The following is a 20542-nucleotide window of genomic DNA, read 5'->3' on the forward strand; positions in this document are numbered from 1 at the left end:
GATAGAACACCTCTCCCACGAGGACAGGTTGAGAACAACAAACTTGCTGCCTCTGTACCAGACCTCTGTGGGGCACTGGGAAGGGCCAAGCCAGCAGGGCCAGTAGCCGGTCAGAATCGTGGTCTCCACGGGTTGTTGCTCCTGGGGAACGACCTGGTTTTTCTTTCTTTTCTCAGTCCTGTCAGGACAAGAAAATTACACCATGCCACCAGGACGAGGTGGAGGTCTCCTCTGTACGTTGCCCCTCAGGAGGGACCTCATTTGTCTTCCTGTCCTTGATCATAATGGGGCAAGAGGTTAGGCCAAATGAACAGGGCCGGGAGGAGGTCTGCCTCTTGGTCTCCACTGGACTCTGCCCCTCAAGAATGACCTGATTTGTCTTCCTGCCCTCCATTCCCTTGGTGCAGGTTAGGCCAAACCAACAGGGCAAGGTGGACGTCTGGCCCTTGGTCTCCTCTGGGCTCTTCTCCTCAGGATGGACCTGGTTTGTCTTCCTGTCGTCAGTCCTGATGGGGCAGGAAGTTAGGCCAAACCAGCAGGGCCATGTGGAGAGATGTCTCTTGGTGTCCTCTGAACACTGCTCCTCAGCAAAGACCTGGTTTGTCTTCCTGTTCTCAGTCCTGACAGGGCAGGAAGTCAGGCCAAGCCAGCAGGGCCATGTGGAGATTCTTCTCTTGGTCTCCACAGGATGCAGCTTCTCAGTCCTGACAGGGCAGGAAGTCAGGCCAAGCCAGCAGGGCCATGTGGAGATTCTTCTCTTGGTCTCCACAGGATGCTGCTTCTCAGGAATGTCCTGATTTTTCTTCCTGCCCTCAGTTCCTTTGGTGCATGTCAGGCCAAACCAACAGGGCCGGGTGGAGGTCAGGATCTTGTTCTCAACTGGATGCTGATCCTGAGGAAGGACCTGGTTTTTCTTCCCGTCCTCCACCCTGACAGGGCAGGAGGTCAGGCCAAACCAACACGGCCAAGTGGAGGTCAGGATCTTGTTTTCCACTGGATGCTGCACCTCAGGAAGTACCTGGTTTTCTTCCTCCATCCAGACAGGGCAGGAGGTTAGGTCAAATCAGCTGGGCCATGTGGATGTCACAATCTTGGTGTCCACCGGACCCTGCTCCACAGGAATGACCGGATTTTTCTACCAGCCCTCAATTCCTTTGGTGCAGGTCAGGCCAAACCAGCAGGGCCAGGTGGAGGTCTGGCTCTTGGTCTCCTTTGTATGCTGCCCCCTCCGTGCCCAAAGCCAGCACAGCTGTGGGAGAGCCCAGCGGCTGCCTCTGCCCTTCCCAGCACGCCCAGCCACGGCCGCCCGCTCTGAGCACAGCTCCCAGCTGCGGGGCCGGCGCTGGGGCAGCCGCAGCCCCCGGGGGATGCGCAAGCGACAAGTGGCCCCGCGTCCTTTCCCAAAACAGAGCGCCGTGGCTTCCCATCGACGGACCGAGGCAGACGGGCGGCCCCAGCCGCTGAGCCACGGTGTCACCAGGTCCCAACGGCCACCGCAGCGCCGCGCAACGGACCCATCGCGTGCGGACGCCATTCGGCGCCCACGTCCCCACAGGAGCCCGACGGTCTTGTGAGCAAAGACAACAGAATGCCTCAAAACCCACACCTACAGCTGCACTAATGTGTGGGCACGCTGGGCTGTGCTCACACTCACACTTCCCTCCCTGTTATCCTTGTTTCCAATGGACAGTACAGCCCTCTTCTCACCTTTTCTCGCCTTTCACATTTATGTGCCCTCCCTCGGGCCAGCTGCTTTGAAGCCTCTTACAAAAGGATCACACACTGCATTGCCTGCTCCTTTAACTGAGGGCAGCCGTAAGGCTGATCGAGCCACAGTTATTGCAGCAAGTGCGACTCTCTTGTCAATTTTACCATCAGAATAGGAGAGCCTTACTGTCACGGAGTGATCTAGATCAATCTATGTCCGTGACAGGGAGACAGTAGGTCCGTGGTCCCCCCGGCCCCCGACAAAGGGGAAGGGGAAAAGGGAAAGGGGTAGGGAGATGGGAGCTGGGCTCGAGGAAACAAACAGAGAAGCGGCACCGGGAGGCATGGCAGGTTGATTATATCGCCTTGCCACGATCTCTCAATGGTGTTATGTGCTTTCCGTGGTGCAGGGAACCACTGGATGGACTGAAACATGTGCAGTACCACATGCTACCACCCGAAACACCATAGTGGGTCTTGGGAAACAAGACCTGTGGCGACATGGCACCACAGAAATAACTGAGTCTGATAATGGGACTCATTTCCAATATTCACTTGTGGATATTTGGGCCAGTGAACATGGCATCAAGTGGATTTATCACATCCCCTATCATGCACCAGCCTCTGGTATGATTGAAGGATACAATGGGTTGTTGAAAACCATGTTTAAGCACTGGGAGAAGCATTTGGCAGAAGCCACCTGGCTGGTCAACACCAGAGGATCTGTCAATCCAGATGGTCCTACAGGATTTAGGTCCCAACACACTGTAGAGGGAGATAGGGACCCTGTAGTACAGATAAAGAACGTGTCGGGAAAAGCAGTTTGGGTCCTTCCAGCCAATGGACAGGGCAAACCTCTCCTTGGAACTGTTTCTGCACAGGGACCTGGGTGCACGTGGAGGTTAATGGAGAAAAATTGGGACGTCCAGTGTGTAACACAAGGAAATCTGATGCTTAGGGAGTGCAGTCAGTGATTCCATGTACACGTATGTGTATATGCATATGTAACACGTGTTACTTATTGTGTGTTCCTATGCAGATATATGTTCTGCATGATGAGGTGCTGTGGAATAAGGGGTGGAATGTTGTGGTTGAGTGATTTCTGTTGCCGCTATTCCACATCAGAACATCCTGCAGAACAGTGGCAGTTAAAGAGTTAATGTCCTGGTTCCGTGTTACCACCATTTTGGGCATTTTGGGTTCATGGAGGGGAGGGGTGGCATTTCCGGAGGACTTGGCACAAAGTGGAAGTGGGGTGGGACTCCGGACCGGACCCCTGCCGCTCTCTAAAGCCTGCGCTGCCCTCGCACTGCTGTGGTTTGACTCCTACCTTGGGTACTCTCATCTCTCCCGTTTTGTTTGATTTGGTTACACGTAGTCAATTCCCGTTACTCCTCAGATCGTTGCCACTGTGTTTTCTCTTTGTTAAAACCATCTGCTCGCTCTCTGCCGTTTCCCCTCAGCCTCCTTTTCCACAGACTAATCATCCCCAGTTCCTTCAGCCTCTCCTCATAGGACATATTCTCCAAGCCCTTCACAAGTTTTGTTGTCCTAATCTGGACCAGCTCCAGCACCTCCATGTCCTTTCTGTACTGAGGTGCCCAAACCTGAACACAGTACTCGAGTTGAGGCACTGGACAGTGCCGAGTACAGGGCAGGATGACTTCCCTAGTCCTGCTCACCACACCATTCCTGATACAAACCAGGATGCCATTGGCCTTGTTGGCCGCCTGGGCAAACACACTGCTGGCTTATATCAGCAGACTGTCCATCAGCACACCAAGGTCCCTTTCCCTCAGGCAGCTTTCCAGCCACACCTCCCCAAGCCTGTAGGGCTGCCTGGGGTTGCTGTAACCAAAATGCAGGACCTGCTGCACATCTCCTATGGGAACAGGCTGATAAAATTGGGTCTCTTTGGCCAAGAGAAGTCTCTGAGGGGACCTTATAGTGGTCATCCCAAACATGAAGGGACCCTACAGGAAAGCTGGAGAGGGACTTTTTAAACAGGCAAGTAGAGACGGGAAACAAAGAAATGGTTTTCATAGGGAAGAGGCTAGTTTTAGGCCATAGATTAGGAAGACATTCTTTAGTGTGAGGCACTGGCACAAGTTACCCAGTGAGGATCGGATGCCCCCTCCTTGGAAGCATTCAAGGCCAGGCTGGATGGGGCCGTGAACAACATGGTCTACAGGGAGGCGTCTCTGCCTATAGCAGGGGTCTGAAACTGGATGATCTTCAAGGTCCCTCCCAACCCTAAGCATTCTGCGCCGCTATGATTCTATGAATCGATGGATGGGAAGAAGTGGAGGTGTGACAGGGAGGTGGGATTTGGGAGTTGGGTGCCCAGCCCCGAGATGGGTGCATGGGGGCCCTCCTCCATGCCGAGGTGACATGCGGAATCAGACTATAACCAGGATTATTGTATTATAACTATAGGAATGTCGACATGTCCCACTAGTCCTTTTCTTCTGAGATTCCCCAAAGCCTAGGATACTTAATCTTCATGAAAGGCCCCTATTTACCTGATTCCTACTTTCACAGGAGCCATGCTGCTACAAACGCAGACAACAATCCCATTTGTATTTTTTTCTAGACAAACATCAGAGCATGCTTCTTTTATTTAATTCTGCAAGGCTGGAGGTGCTGCCGATGGCAAATCAAAATGGAGCTGGAGCTGAAGTTAGAAAAAAGCACAGGGCATCCAGCTGTTATTCAGGGTCTTCCATGAAACTGGCGTCCAAGGAGGCTTCCAAAACCTTCCGTCTGCTGCCATGTCGGCTTCCTGCTTTGTGGGAGTGGCACATGGAGGAATTCCCTGAGCCTCAACCCTCTGCCTTGACGAGATCCAAGTCTAACAAACTGTCACAGGTTACCTAGATTTACCTGTGCCCGTGACAGGGGCAGCCACCATGGAATCCACCAGGGCACGCTAGCAGTCCTATGGGCGGTGCAGGGGAAAGGCATTGTGACATCACAGAGCAGGGCGTGCCATCAGACTTAGTCAAGTCACGCTGGCAGCCTCCCCCAGCTCAGACTTGTGGAGCAGCCGCTCCGTCCTGGTGGTCACAGCTGGAGCTCTGCTCTGGGTGACAGCCATTTGTGCGTTGAGATTGTTCTTTGCGAGAGATCAGGATGAATCTCAGCCTGGCTCTCCTGCTGGCCGTGGCTCTGACCATGTCTCCATTTGAGGGACTTGGCTCTGGCTATGCCAGCTATCTCAGCTGGGTCTGGAATCGGGACCCAAAACTGAATGTTCCTGAGGAGCAGCATCCGGTGGAGACCAAGACCCTGACCTCCACTTGGCCCTGCTGGTTTGGCCTGACCTCCTGCCCTGTCAGGACGGAGGACAGGAAGAAAACCCAGGTACTTCCTCAGGAGCAGCATCCAGTGGAGAACAAGATCCTGACCTCCACTTGGTTGTGTTGGTTTGGCCTGACCTCCTGCCCTGTCAGGGTTGAGGACAGGAAGACAAACCAGGTCCTTCCCCACAAACAGCATCCAGTGGAGAACAAGATCCTGACCTCCACTTGGTTGTGCTGGTTTGGCCTGACCTCCTGCCCTGTCAGGGTTGAGGACAGGAAGACAAACCAGGTCCTTCCCCACAAACAGAATCCAGTGGAGAACAAGATCCTGACCTCCACTTGGCCGTGTTGGTTTGGCCTGACCTCCTGCCCTGTCAGGGTCATTCCTGAGAAGCAGCTTCCAGTGGAGACCAAGAGCCAGACCTCCACCTGGCCCTGTTGGTTTGGGCTGACCTGTACCAAAGAAACTGAGGGCAGGAAGACAAATCAGGTCATTCCTGAGTTGCAGCGTTCAGAGGACACCAAGAAAAGGCTCTCCAAATGGTCCTGCTGGTTTGGCCTGACTTCCTGCCCCATCAAGATCGAAGACCGGCAGAACAACCAGGTCCTAACCAAGGAACAGCATCCAGCGCAGGCCAAAATCCTCACCTCCTTTTGGCTCTGCTGGCTTGGCCTGGACGACTGCCCCAAAATCACAAAGGGTGGCAATAAGAACCAGGTCCTTCCCAGCGAGCAGGATCCAGTGAAAACCAAGATCCTGACCTCGTACTGGCCCTCCTGGCTGGGTCCTTTCCAGTGCCCTAAATGGGTCTGGTACAGAGGCAGCAAGGCTGTCGTTCCACAGGGCCCAGAACAGCAGTCCCTGAACACCAAGCAGAAGGCCTACAGCTTGCCTGGCATCCTGGGACACCTTTGGAACTATTTTGTGCTAGGAGGGAGAACCTGGCTCATTACAGATGCCTTGATAACTGTCTGCATTGTCCAGCTCCTGAAGAATGCCTTTTTCCTTTGGAGAAGATTAAGAACTCAGGGACAGGTAAGCAGACAACTTGCATTGTGCAGAGAGAGAACCTTGGCTGCAAAGCAGGGAAACATAAAGGCCATAGACGTGAAGACAGCCAAGGAAAGCAGACCCCCAGATATCCGTTAGCTCTCCCCACAGGGCTGTCACACAGTAAGAGACCCCCACGCAACACAGGGCCTGCCAGAGGTGGTGTGAGCCCCATGGGCTGCCCCGAGCAGTTCTGTGAGGCTGGAAATGCTTCGCCCCAATCAAAGCCCTGCAATGGCGATGCTCTGCCAAATGAGCCTGCATCCCTTTAACTGTGCCCATGCTCTCTCACTTCCAGGGACCAGGACAAACAGCCTCAGCTTCCTCGGAAACTGAGTGCCAGGAAATGGATAACGAAATTGATTTCTGCGTCTTGTGCTCGATTGAGGATAAACTAAGTATCGTGGAGAATGAGCTGAAGAACATCTTCCTGCTCCATCTGGAAGCACACAGAATCCATCACTGAGAGAATACGGCATGAGGCACACGGAAGAGGAAGAAACTCTCTGCAGACTCTTCATCTGGATCCAACATCCAAAACATCCTTCATCTAGCCACCACTAGAGTCTTCCACCACATCTTTGTGAAACATGCTTAAGAGAGTGGGACAGCAAATTAATAATCTCTCAGAATTCCATCCATTTTTCCCTAATAAACATACCTCCACCATAATCTCATGTGTTTTATGGGGTTTGATTCCGCACGTTACAAGTATTCCCAGGGTGGTGAGCCTGCAAGCTTGCTTGGTGGCGCTGAGCAGCAACTGGTCGACCTGGACGATGCTGAGAGACCGAGCGGCTCTGCTTGGGACTTTTGTGCTCCACTGGGCCCTTCTTGTGTCACTGGTGACCTCTGGGTGCTGTGAGAGTACACGGCAGACCCAGCTGTTTGTCCAGATTTGTCTTTAGGACTTGGTTCCTCTGGTGTATCCCAGGTTCTAGGCCAGACCTGCCAGGCAGCGCGTCCGGACAGCGGCAGCACAAAATGCGTTGCTGCAGGAGAGTGCTGCTGTGTGGGGTTTGGAAGCACAAAGCAGAAGTGCAGTCCTCAGTACATGGAGACATGGAGCTGTTGGAACACATTCAAAGAAGAGACACAGTAAGGATCCAATGGATAGAACACCTCTCCCACGAGGACAGGTTGAGAGCTGAGGCTGTGCAGCCTGGAGAACAGCAGGCTGCGAGGTAACCTGAGAGCAGCCATCATGGCACCAGGTCGCTGTTCCCAACCCAGCTTGGTGAGGCACAGTCGTGGGCAAGGGGACTCCTCGTGTCCTGCTGCCATCACTGCCCACGGCCTCAGGGGACCTCAGTGGGATTTTCCATGCAGCTCCATGGACACACGTGGACAAGCACGACTCATACAGGCACGATGGGAACAGCTGGGGGCAATCATGGGCCCCAGCGTGTTTGCTCCAAGAGGTGAGTGTCTCTGCTGTGCACGTAGCACAGAGCTTTATCCATCCTAAATTTGGTAACCAGCTAGTGAGTGTATCCCACAACTCCTCTTCCCAACTGACTTGCCTTGTACCCATTTTCCAATTTTAACAATCCCTGTTACTATTCCTAAATTCCCATATTCCCAGCTACACCCTATGCCGGTTAAGTTTTGCCATCCTGGCACAGACACAAAGAGCATCTTATAACAACACAAGTAAAACACACCAAGAGTAGCAAGCTGATGCAGACTAAGAAAAGCTGTTTTACTCATCCTAATTTTGGCAACTAGTAAGTTTATCCCATAGTCCAGAGAAAACCATTCCCCAATTGGTGTTATCCCTGCCTACTCCACGTTGCAATGCAACTTTGGATAAACAGGGTACCTCCTCTTGGATTGTCCATCAGACATCTGCAGCAGCATCCTCAATTGTTTCTAAGGTTACAGAAATGTTCACACAGCGATACCCCCCTTTTCTTGGGAGTTCTGTGAACTCAATTTGCCGTTGTTGCCCTGGAAGACCCTTTCCCGTGAGGCCCACTTGTGCCCTGTTCCTGGTACTGGGATTGTACTTTGTAGTGTTGGTTTGCCCAATATATTCTCTTATCTTCCCTTATAACCAATTTCCAAAAAACGCAAAAGGGCCTAACACTGTGTCCATTTGGGCATGCACCCATCTGTCAGCTTGCTCTCTTCCTTTCTAAATCATTAATTAGACTCCTGTCCACTTCTGCTTGCAGAAGAACGTTGTGGGGGGGGGGGAGGAGGGATGGGGGGGGTGGGGGGGGGTTGCTCTCATGCCAGCACAGATAAACTCACTTTCTCTTTAACCCTTTTTCCTCTGTACACTATTCCACTATTTCTACCTGCAGTCACACTTCCACATACCCTCCACTATACTTCCATATACCATTAACAACTACACTTTCTTATACCAAGTATAAGAAAAACAGTTTGTCCCATTCCCTTCAAAACCCACAAATCAAACAACACAGTTCTTCAGTTTCCATAAACATCCTTACTACCTTATAACTTTCCCTTAGCAATCCATATTGTTCAGTTATAACCCTCTCGCCACAGCGCCAGCACTGACTGACCCACCTCCCTTACAGCTCTTCGCAGGCAGAACACAATATCACATAAATGGCTTGATGCTCATTCCACACGGCCATCCCTCTACATGTTCATTGTCCCTATCCTCCAGCTTATACATCAACCACCACTGATTACAATATTTAATCAGGATTTTCCTACTAAGGGTTCCTCCTGGTTCCCCAGCAATATCTCACCACTGTGCCAGCATACACCCCAGGGGTGTATGCTTGGGGACCTCCTTTCCATCTGATCCCCCCATCATAACTTAATCTAAACCCCGCACTATTTTACAAGTAGCAACACCTCCTCGCAGCTAACCCCATATGCATTTTATGACAACGTACTTTACAATAACCAGTAGTAAATGAGAATAAACACGTATTAAAGAAAAGACAAAGACAAACAAGTATTGGGGGGAGAACTTTCACTTCGTCCGCCCCTGGCCGTTTCCCTTGCGGGAGGACGGAACAGTGGGTCGGGACTCCACACTCGCCCCGCAGCTGTGCTGCATCTCACTCACGCCAAACTCACACGACAATTCAAACAGAATTACAATATCATTTGTTAAGCTTAACCAAAGATGTTAAGAACACCGGTGCTAGTTGTTGACTTAGGTCACCTATATAGACGGTGCTGTACGATACCAATTATTCCACGATTACACAAATCACCCTGTAGAAGAGAGCAGACAAGCACTGCCCTATTAGCAATCACCTGAGGGTGAGCAATAGCTTTTTTACCATGCCTACGACTTACCAGCCCCTTTGTAGGCACTCCCTAGGGAGTCCTCCTAACCCAGCCTGCAACCTAACCCAGGAGCTAACATCCCTCGGGGGGGAGCACGCCAACTCCTCTGTGCCCGGCGTAGGACGTCTCCTCATGACTTACGGGTCCCCCGTTTCCCAGTTTCACATACCTTATCCATCGATGGATGGTTCTTGTCTGCTCCTGCAGTGATCAGATGAGGGAGGGGAGTCCTTCCGAGAAATCTCGAGGCACGGCGAAGGTGTCCGCCTTCTCAGCTGGTTCTGCAGCCAAACAGAGGAGGTCCCATCTGGGTCGCCAGATTGACGTGAGGAATCAGACTCCATAACCATGAAGTAGTTATAAAGCAGGTATGTTTAATGAGTGATGTGCATACACCCTGGTGCAAGGGGGATAGCTCCACCTCACTTGCACACCGTTAGGTGAAAGTGTGGAACAGAGATAGGCTGAACTAATACATCATCAATAGTTTGCAGGAATTTGAATACATATCCATTGTATTCCTGAGACCCCATTAGCATGCAGTCCCTCCCCACTTGCGCATGCATAGTGAGTCGTGGGGGTGGTCGTGGGATGAAGGCTCATCATCTTCCTCGCTGAAAACTTTCGACCCTTCCTGAGAAGCAGCATACAGAGGAGAACAAGAGCCAGACCTCCACCTGGCCCTGTTGGTTTGGCCTGACTTGTACCATAGGAACTGAGGACAGGAAGACAAATCAGGTCATTCCTGAAAAGCAGCGTCCTGTGGAAACCAAGACTGTGACCTCTGCATGGCTCTGCTGGTTTGGCCTAACCTCCTGCCCTGTCAGGATGGAGGACAGGAAGACAAACCAGGCCTGTCCTGAGGAGCAGCAGCTGGGGGAGACCAAGAGCCAGACCTCCACCCAGCCCTGCTGGTTTGGCCTGACTTCCTGCCCCATCAGCGTTAAGGACAAACATAAGAACTAGGTCCTTCCCAAGGAACAGCATCCAACACAGGCCAAGATCCTGACCTCCTACTGGCTTTGCTGGCTTGGCCTGGACTTCTGCCCCACAAGGACAGCAGATGGCATCCAGTGGAGACCAAGAGCCAGACCTCCACCTGGCCCTGTTGGTTTGGCCTGACCTGCACTAAAAGAACTGAGGGCAGGAAGACAAATCACGTCATTCCTGAGTGGCAGCCTCCAGTGGACAACAAGACTGTGACATCCACATGGCCCTGCTGGTTTGACCTAACCTCCTGCCCTGTCAGGATGGAGGGCAGGAAGACAAATCACGTCATTCCTGAGTGGCAGCCTCCAGTGGAGACAAAGAGGCAGACATGCTGCCGGCCCTGTTGGTTTGGCCTAACCTCTTGCCCCATAAGGTCATGGACAAGAAGACAAATGAGGTCCCTCCTGAGGGGCAACGTACACAGGAGACCACCACCTCATACTGGTGGCGCAGTGTGATTTCATGTCCTGACAGGACTGAGAACAGACAGAAAATCCAGGTCCTTTCCCAGGAGCAGCAACTTGTGGAGGCCAAGATTCTGACCGGCTACTGGCCCTGTTGGCTTGGCCCTTCCCACTGCCCCAAACAGGTTTGCTACAGAGGCCATTTGTGTGTTGTGATTGTTCTTAGGGAGAGAACAGGATGAAGCTCAGCCTGGTTCTCCTGCTGGCCATGGCTCTGACCATGTCACCATTTGTGGGACATGACTCTTGCTATGGCAGCTATCTCAGCTGGGTCTGCAATGGGGACCCAAAACTGAATGTTTCTGAGGAGCAGAATCCGGCGCAGACCAAGACCCTGACCTCCACCCAGCCCTGCTGGTTTGGCCTGACCTCCTGCCCTGTCAGGACTGAGGACAGGCAGAACAACCAGGTCCTTCCCCAAGGAACAGCATCCAGTGCAGGCCAAGATCCTGACCTCATACTGGCTCTGCTGGCTTGGCCTGACCACTTGCCGTGCAAGGGTAGAGAATGGCAATAAGATCCAGGTCTTTCCCAGCGAGCTGGATGCAGTGGAGACCATGATCCTGACCTCATACTGGCTCTTCTAGCTTGGCCTAACCTTCTGCCCTATCAGGACTGAGAACAACCAGGTTCTAACCAAGGAACAGCATCCAGCGTAGGCCAAGATCCTGACCACATACTGGCTCTTCTGGCTTGGCCAGGACTTCTGTCCTGCAAGGACAGAGGATGGCAATAAGAACCAGGTCCTTTCCGGGGAGCAGGATGCAGTGAAGACGAAGATCGTGACCTCATTCTGGCCCTGCTGGCTTGGCCATTCCCAGTGCCCTAAATGGATGTGGTACAGAGGCAGCAAGGCTGTCGTTCCACAGGGCCCTGAGCAGCAGTCCCTGTTCACCAAGCAGAAGGCCTACAGCTTTCCTGGCATCCTGGGACACCTTTGGGACTACCTTGTCATGGGAGGGGGAACCTGGCTTATTACAGATGCCTTGAAAACTATCTGCATTCTCCGGCTTCTGAGGAAGGCCTGGGACTTCTGGAGAAGATTAAGGACTCGGGGACAGGTAAGCAGACAAGTTGCATTGAGTAGAGACTACCAGAGTCCTCCGCCACATCTTCTTGATGCATGCTTGAGAGACTGGGACAAGAAGTTAATAATTTCTCAGAATTCGGTCTGTTTTCCATAATAAATATACCTGCTCAATAATCTCATGTGTTTTATGGGGTTTGATTCCGCACGTTACCAGTATTCCAAGGTGGTGAGCAAGGTCCCCGCTGTCCCGATATCCCACAGCACCACGCACGGGGTAAAAGCACCCACACACCTTGGGGGCGTGCTGTGCTGCTTGGTGGGGAATAGTCTTCCAGCCAATGGACAGGGCAAACCTCTCCTTGGAACTGTTTCTGCATAGGGACCTGGGTGCTCTTGGTGGGTAATGGAGAAAAATGGGGACGTCCAGTGTGTAACACAAGGAAATCTGATGCTCGGGGAGTGCAGTCAGTGATTCCATGTACACGGATGTGTATATGCATATGTAACTCGTGTTACTTATTGTGTGTTCCTATGCAGATATATGTTCTGCATGATGAGGTGCTGTAGAATAAAGGGTGGAATGTTGTGGTTGAGTGATTTCTGTTGCTGCTATTCCACATCAGAACATCCTGCAAAACAGCGGCAGTAAAAGAGTTAATGTCCTGGTTCCATGTTACTGTCATTTTGGGCATTTTGGGTTCATAGAGGGGAGGGGTGGCATTTCCGGAGGACTTGGCACAAAGCGGAAGAGGGGTGGGACTGATCTCTGATCTCTGGCAGATGAACACTCCCTCCCAGCTTGGTGTCCTATGAATGTTGTAAGAATGGCTGGAGAGCAGCCCTGAGGAGAAGGACCTGGGAGTGTGGCTCGATGAAAGGTTCAATAGGAGCTGTCAGTGTGTGCATGCAACCCAGGGAGCCAACCATATCCGGGGTTGCATAAGGAGAAGTGTGACCAGCAGGTTGAGGGAGGTGATTCTGCCCCTGTGCTCCACTCTTGTGAGTCCCACGTGCAGTACTGCATCCACTTCTGGAGCCCCCAACACAAGAAGTGCATGGAGCTGTTGGAGAAGGTCCAGAGGAGGGCCACAAAGATGATCAGAGGGCTGCAGCACATCTCCTATGGGAACAGTTGCAGGCTAATATTCAGCAGACTGTCCATCAGCACACCAAGGTCACTTTCCATCAGGCAGCTTTCCAGCCACACCTCCCCAAGCCTGTAGGGTTGCCTGGGGTTGCTGTAACCAAAATGCAGGACCTGCAGCACATCTCCTATGGGAAAAGGCTGATGGAATTGGGGCTCTTTGGCCTAGAGAAATCTCTGAGGAGACCTTATAGTGGTCATCCCAAACATGAGGGAACCCTACAGGAAAGCTGGAGAGGGACTTTTTAAACAGGCAGGTAGAGACGGGAAACAGGGAAATGGCTTTCAAGGGGAAGAGGCTAGTTTTAGGCCATAGATTAGGAAGACATTCTTTAGTGTGAGGCACTGGCACAAGTCGCCCAGTGAGGTTCGGATGGCCCCTCCCTGGAAGCATTCAAGGCCAGGCTGGATGGGGCCGTGAGCAACATGGTCTACAGGGAGGTGTCTCTGCCCATAGCAGGGGTCTGCAACTGGACGATCTTCAAGGTCCCTCCCAACCCTAAGCATTCTGCGCTGCTATGATTCTATGAATTGATGGATGGGAGGAAGTGAAGGTGCGACAGGGAGGTGGGATTTGGGAGTTGGGTGCCCAGCCCCGAGATGGGTGCATGGGGGCCCTCCTCCATGCCCAGGTGACATGCGGAATCAGACTATAACCAGGATTATTGTATTATAACTATAGGAATGTCAACATGTCCCACTAGTCCTTTTCTTCTGAGATTCCCCAAAGCCTAGGATACTTAATCTTCATGAAAGGCCCCTATTTACCTGATTCCTACTTTCACAGGAGCCACGCTGCTACAAACGCAGACAACAATCCCATTTGTATTTTTTTCTAGACGAAAAGCAGAGCATGCTTCTTTTATTTAATTCTGCAAGGCTGGAGGTGTTGCCGATGGGAAATCAAAATGGATCTGGAGCTGAAGTTAGAAAAAAGCACAGTGCATCCAGCTGTTATTCAGGGTCTTTCATGAAACTGGCGTCCAAGGAGGCTTCCAAAACCTTCCGTCTGCTGCCGTGTCGGCTTCCTGCTTTGTGGGAGTGGCACATGGAGGAATTCCCTGAGCCTCAACCCTCTGCCTTGACGAGATCCAAGTCTAACAAATTGTCACAGGTTACCTAGATTTACCTGTGCCCGTGACAGGGGCAGCCACCATGGAATCCACCAGAACATGCTGGCAGTCCTATGGGCGGTGCAGGGGAAAGGCATTGTGACATCACAGAGCAGGGCGTGCCATCAGACTTAGTCAAGTCACGCTGGCAGCCTCCCCCAGCTCAGACTTGTGGAGCAGCCGCTCCGTCCTGGTGGTCACAGCTGGAGCTCTGCTCTGGGTGACAGCCATTTGTGCGTTGAGATTGTTCTTTGCAAGAGAACAGGATGAAGTTCATCCTGGCTCTCATGCTGGCCATGGCTCTGACCATGTCTCCATTTGTGGGACTTGGCTCTGGCTATGCCAGCTATCTCAGCTGGGTCTGGAATCGGGACCCAAAAGAGAATGTTCCTGAGGAGCAGCATCCGGTGGAGACCAAGACCCTGACCTCCACTTGGCCCTGCTGGCTTGGCCTGACCTCCTGCCCTGTCAGGACGGAGGACAGGAAGAAAACCCAGGTACTTCCTCAGGAGCAGCATCCAGTGGAGAACAAGATCCTGACCTCCACTTGGTTGTGTTGGTTTGGCCTGTCCTCCTGCCCTGTCAGGACTGAGAACAGGAAGACAAACCAGGTCCGTCCTGAGGAGAAGAGCCCAGAGGAGACCAAGGGCCAGATGTCCACCTTGCCGTGTTGGTTTGGCCTAACCTGTACCAAGGAAACGGAGGGCAGGAAGTCAAATCAGGTCCTTCCTGAGGGGCAGCGTCCAGTGCAGACCAAGAGGCAGACCTCCTCCCGGCCCTGTTCATTTGGCCTAACCTCTTGCCCCATTATGATCAAGGACAGGAAGACAAATGAGGTCCCTCCTGAGGGGCAACGTACAGAGGAGACCTCCACCTCGTTCTGGTGGCGTGGTGTAATTTCATGTCCTGACAGGAATGGGAACAGAAAGAAAAACCAGGTCGTTCCCCAGGAGCAACAAACCGTGCAGACCACGATTCTGACCGGCTACTGGCCCTGCTGGCTTGGCCCTTCCCAGTGCCCCAAACAGGTCTGGTACAGAGACAGCAAGGTTGTTGTTCCTGAGGGCACAAAGCAGCAGTCCCCAGGCACAAACTCGAAGCTCTACAGCTTGCCTTGCTTCCTGGTCCACCTCTGGGACTACCTGGTGCAAAGAAGGAGAACCTGGCTCCTTATAGATCCCTTCGTAATCACCTGCATTTGCTGCCTGTTGAGGAAGGCCTGTGGCCTCTGGAGAAGACTAAAAAGCCGTCGTGGACAGGTGAGTGATCGAGTTGAATTGCACAGGGAGGGTACCGTGTCTGCACAGCAGGGAGCCATCAAGGCCATAAACTTGGAGACCTTTAAGGAAAGCAGACCCCCAGAGGTCCGTTAGCTCTCCCCAGGGACTTGCCCAGCCACAGGGCTGTCACACAGTGGGAGATCCCTGCGCAACACAGGGCCTGCCAGAGGTGGTGTGAGCCTCACGGGCTGCCCTGAGCATTACTGTGAGGCTGGAAATGCTCTGTGTAAACCAAAGCCCTGCAGGGTGATGCTCTGCCAAACAAGCCTGCATCCCTTTCACGCTGCCCATGTTCTCTCACTTCCAGATAGCAGGACAAACGGCCTCAGTTTCCAAAGAAACAGAGTGCCAGGAAAATGACAACGAAGTTGCTTCCAACCTGCTCTGCCTGACTGAGGACAAAATAAGTTCTATGGAGAGTGAGCCGACAACCCCCTGCCTGCTCCAAACGCACATGCATGACATCCAGCAGTGCATGAATACGGAGCATGGCACAGGGGAGAGCACGAGACCATCCGCAGACTCCTCATCCAGCTCCAGCCAGAGTGTGCTTTCTGTGGATGACCAGCAGGAAAGGCATCAAAGCAAGTGAGTGCTGAAGTCTGTTTGTATGGGGAGGCTGCTGCTCAGGGCAGAAAGCAGTACAGGATTCGGTAGAGAAAAGACACCCACAGATGCAACGTTCCTGATGGGGGACCTCGAAGAAGGAGAAGGGGCCCATATCCCAGCAGCTGCCCAGGGCAAGTGCATGCCCTGCTGCATTTATCTTTGGCCTTGGGAGCTCCAGGGTCTGTGTGAGAGTAGGGCAAGCAAAAGGGAAAGGGGCAGGTGGAGCAGAGAGCAGGGAGAGTGATTTCCATGAGCCACTTGAGTCCATCTGACAGCCTGTTCTTTTCAGGGGGACGGTCAGCCCGCGGGGGGGAGCACGCCTCAGCCCAGCAAAGGTTTGTGCACAGAAAGTCCTTGATGACTGCAATGTCTTCTACTGGGTGCACGCCAACATGAGGAAGATCTGCACCACGAACACCTCCTGCAGAGGAGTTCGGCATTTGCCCACCCAAATGATAATGGTTGGTGTCACCACTTTCTTTCCAAGGCTCTTCCAGTTCCAAGAAGAGAACGGATTGAACATGTCTTTGGACAAAATGCGTGTACCTCCCAGAAGTACGAGCTGCCCAGCTGCCCAGTCATGGCTTCCAAATCACAGACAAGGAAGATCGGCTTATTTAACATGGGAAACACTTGCTACATGAACAGTGTCATACAGTCTCTTTTCATGGCTTCAGAGTGAGTTGTTGCTCCCTTGTTCCCTCTTAGGACTGCTCCCGGGTTGCTCTTTGCACTGGCATTGTGCTTCCCACAATGCTAATTGTCCATCTTGTTTTGCATCTGCGGTTGTCTTCTGCAGCTTTCGGCATTCAGTGTTGAATTTAAACGAGAGTGACCTCCAGCCCCTGATGACAAAACTGAAGTCGCTCTTTGCATTGTTGGAGCAGAGTCAGGTAATTATTTCATGTTCTAGTTATTTCTTTGGACCAAAGTCCAAAAACCACAACAGCAACAAACCTTTAGATTCCAGATGTTGTGAATCTTTCATATCTGAGGGAAAGTAAGAAAAATAGCCCATACACAAAGTAATTAGGAGTCCTTTCTCCACCAACCTGAAATTTAGCATGAGTGACTCCAGATGGGTCATATCTCAATCCATTGGTGAAGGCACCCGTCTGTCCCCCAGAGACACCGTGTTGACTTTTCACTTGATGTGAGCCCACTGACCCGCACCTCTCTGTTTTCCAAGACTTGACTGGCAGCTTTGCCTTGTTCCATTGTGGTGCTACACCATCACAGATCCATTGCAGGTCTCTTTCAGGGAGTAACGTAGAGAACATCTTAGCTTGCACATTTGGTCATAAAAGAGCCTGTTTATTCCAAGCAGGCTATGGTGTGTTTGATGTGCATTCACGTACTTGCTTGTTGTGTATCTCGTAGTTAATGATTTCCTACAATCCTTCTAGTTATTTTAATTTTGGCCTAGTACGTAAAGTCATTTCTCCAGGCAATTACGGGTCTGCCACTATATTAATGTGACAACAATTGCCTAAAGGCACTGATTACGTTGCCCAGTAATGCAGTTTACCTCCCTGCAGAGATCAGAGGATGGATGGAAGTTTAGTCGATTTTTATAGGTTTCTTTTTTTAATAAATGGACTTGGTATCAAATTAAGGATCAAATTAAGTACAGGCTGAATTTAGTAGAAGTCTGTGGGTCAGGAACAGAAAGCATTTTGAAAACTGAATGAAGAAATGAATGCATGTATTGTTCATATGAGTACCTAATTGATACATGCTGGTTAAAGGGGGCACATAGAATCTGTTATCCCCGTGGCAGTCCAACAGAGGGATGTTCAGCAGGGCTGAAATTCATCCTTCCAGTGCTGGTTGCCACATACCAAACCAGTCTTCTCCTATATGAAGTGAGACCCGGTGGCTTAAATGTGTTTTTCCCTCTCTCTGCCAGCGACCTGCCATCACACCCAAGAGATTCCTGTCTGCCTCCCAGCCATTCTGGTTTACCCCTGGTTCTCAGCAGGACTGCTCGGAGTATCTCAAGTACCTCCTGAATCGGTATGTGGCAAGCAGTATTAATTTTGGAGCCCAGACGTGGTGATGCCCCAAGCATTCACATCATATGAAATGCTGACCCCTCTGAAGTGGTGCAAGCGGCTGAGAACAGAGATTGTGTGTAAAAGATGGGAAAATCAGTCTGGGACTTCTTAGTTTGTGTGGACCTGGGGGGAAGAAATGAATTTGGCTTGAAAATTTCTGAAATTGCCCCACGTTCAGAGGAAAAGTGTTTGCCTGACAAGCCTCCTCTCTAAAATGGTGATTTTGCCTTTCTTTCACCAACAAATCCCAAGTCCCCAGAGTCCTGGTGATGCCGTGCAAAGTGGGGTCAATACACGTTGACCATCTGTGCCTTCTGCACCACCACATTTGGCATCAGGCCCCTGTGCACACACAGAAACCATACTGTAGAAAGTCGTGCTGTATGTTTTATTGTTCTCATCTTTTTCCTTCTACCAAAGATTACATGAAGAAGAAGAAACTGAAAAGATCTACTACCAGCAGCTCAAGGAATCCAGCTTGATGTCTCAAGCCATGGAGCATCAATCCGTAAACAAGACACTGGTTGAGAAGATGTTTGGGGGAAAAATGCTGACAAAGATTCGTTGCTTGAAGTGTTTAAACGTCTCTTCACGAGAAGAAGCATTCACAGACCTGTCATTGGCGTTCCCCCCATCAGACAGGCCCACGTGCAGGCCAGGAAGCACCTCTGTTTTACAAGTGAAAGAAATCGGCCCACAGTTTATTGAGCCTCCCAAAAACCAAACAACAGGGTCTCCCTGGATCCGGAGGAAGCCTGCTGTGTCTGAAGATCCCGGAGCCCAGCCGGTGCTGATGGAAATACTGGGTTTGCAGGAGCCCAGAGAACCAGCACATACATCCAAAGATGCTCACTTGGCTTCTGGGGAGCAGACACGCGCTCCTAAGGAGTCCCGATCTCTTGGGGACTTAATCAACTATTTTCTATCCCCAGAGAGACTGACTGCAGAGAATCAATACCACTGCAAGAAATGTGCTTCCTTGCAGGATGCTGAGAAGGTGGCAGAGCTGACAGAGGCCCCGCATTACCTCATCCTCACACTGCTGCGCTTCTCCTTTGACCCAAAGACCATGAAGAGGACGAAGATCCTGGAGAATGTCTCCATTCCTGAGGTGCTCAAACTGCCCATCCTCGTCAGCTCTGAGGAAACTGAGAAAGTCTGTCAGCATGAGATGGGCAGATCTAACCTGGGCAGCACCTTTGTGTCCACCGTGTACGACCTCTGCAGCGTGGTGGTGCACTCGGGCACCACCTCCGAGAGCGGACACTACTACTGCTTCTGCAGAGAGTGCACCGATACCGTGCCTAACACACAGCCTCAGGATGGGACACCAAAACTGGCTTCCAACAAGCAGCTGGACTCTGAGATCCCGTGGTACCTCTTCAACGACCACTGGGTTTCCACCTGCTCCTTTGAAACCATCAGCAACCTGACTTCTTTATATCCCAAGGCCACTGCCTACATGCTCTTCTACAGGCAGCGGGCAGAGAGACCAAGCTCCCCACTGCATGCGGCTGTGGCAGAAGCCGGGAAGCTGCACAGCCAGTCCTTCCCTCAGTAAGGACTTGATGGAAGCCATCTACAAAGACAACATCCTCTACTTGCAGGTAGATCCCAGGTGTATACAGGTTGCATTTCCCATTGAGATTGGGTGTCAAGGGGCTCGTTTTGGATACCCAAGTGGCTGGAGAGATATGACACTTTGATGTATCTCTCCAACCGACTTCTAGAGATGAGTTACATATCTCAGCAACACCAGATTATTTGGGGGAAAATTGTCCAGATCAAATGGGACAGCACAAAATGGTGGGAGCAATTCCCAAGCATCATTTCCATATGAGTAACAACAATGTACTTCTGTTGTTTCTCCTACAGGAGCAGGAAAAGGGGGCGAGGAACAGAGCTGTCTTCATTTCCACCTTGCCAACATCCCCGCTGTGGTGGAGAGACTCCATAAGAAGACAGTTCCTGATACAACACAGTGCAGCCCCCTGAAAAGGTTGAAAGTCCACAGCTAGAAAGACATCCAACGTCCAAAACATCCTTCATCCAGCCACCACCAGAGTCCTCCACCACATCTTTGTGACACATGCTTAAAAGAGCGGGACAGCAAATTAATAATTTCTCAAAATTCAATCCATTTTCCCTAATAAACATCCCTCCACCACAATCTCATGTGTCTTATGGTGTTTGATTCAACACATTACCAGTATTCCAAGGTAGTGAGCCTGCAAGCTTGCTTGGCGGCACTGAGCAGCAACCAGTTGACCTGGACGATGCTGAGAGACCGAGCGGCTTTGGTTGGAACTTTTGTGCTCCACTGGGCCCTTCTTGTGTCACTGGTGACCTCTGGGTGCTGTGAGAGGACACGGCAGACCCAGCTGTTTGTCCAGATGTGTCTTTAGGACTTGGTAACTCTGGTGTTACTTGGTTACTCTGGGCCAGACCTGCCAGGCTTGACAACCAGGCTGTCATTTAAGACGCCTTGAACTAAGGCCCTTAAACCCACCGGCTACT

The 20542-nt window shown here is 51.6% G+C and overlaps 1 protein-coding gene and 1 pseudogene across 2 annotated transcripts; both read left to right on the forward strand.

Annotated features, from left to right (window-relative positions):
- Positions 1-4839: 4839 nt before the first annotated feature.
- On the forward strand, positions 4840-6732 carry LOC146762895 (uncharacterized). Its single transcript, XM_085541342.1, has 2 exons — positions 4840-6045; positions 6359-6732. The coding sequence occupies exons 1-2, from the start codon at positions 4840-4842 to the stop codon at positions 6524-6526; spliced, it is 1374 nt and encodes a 457-aa protein (XP_085397468.1). The 3' UTR covers positions 6527-6732.
- A 7613-nt stretch (positions 6733-14345) lies between these two features.
- On the forward strand, positions 14346-20387 carry LOC116653131 (uncharacterized; annotated as a pseudogene). Its single transcript, XR_014943971.1, has 9 exons — positions 14346-15338; positions 15667-15947; positions 16258-16429; positions 16522-16646; positions 16768-16861; positions 17878-17984; positions 18446-19632; positions 19901-20006; positions 20236-20387. The product of XR_014943971.1 is annotated as an uncharacterized LOC116653131 (transcript).
- Positions 20388-20542: the final 155 nt, after the last annotated feature.

This window comes from Coturnix japonica, chromosome 1, assembly GCF_054131305.1.
Source record: "Coturnix japonica strain WE chromosome 1, WE-NBRP24, whole genome shotgun sequence".
Taxonomy (NCBI): domain Eukaryota; kingdom Metazoa; phylum Chordata; class Aves; order Galliformes; family Phasianidae; genus Coturnix; species Coturnix japonica.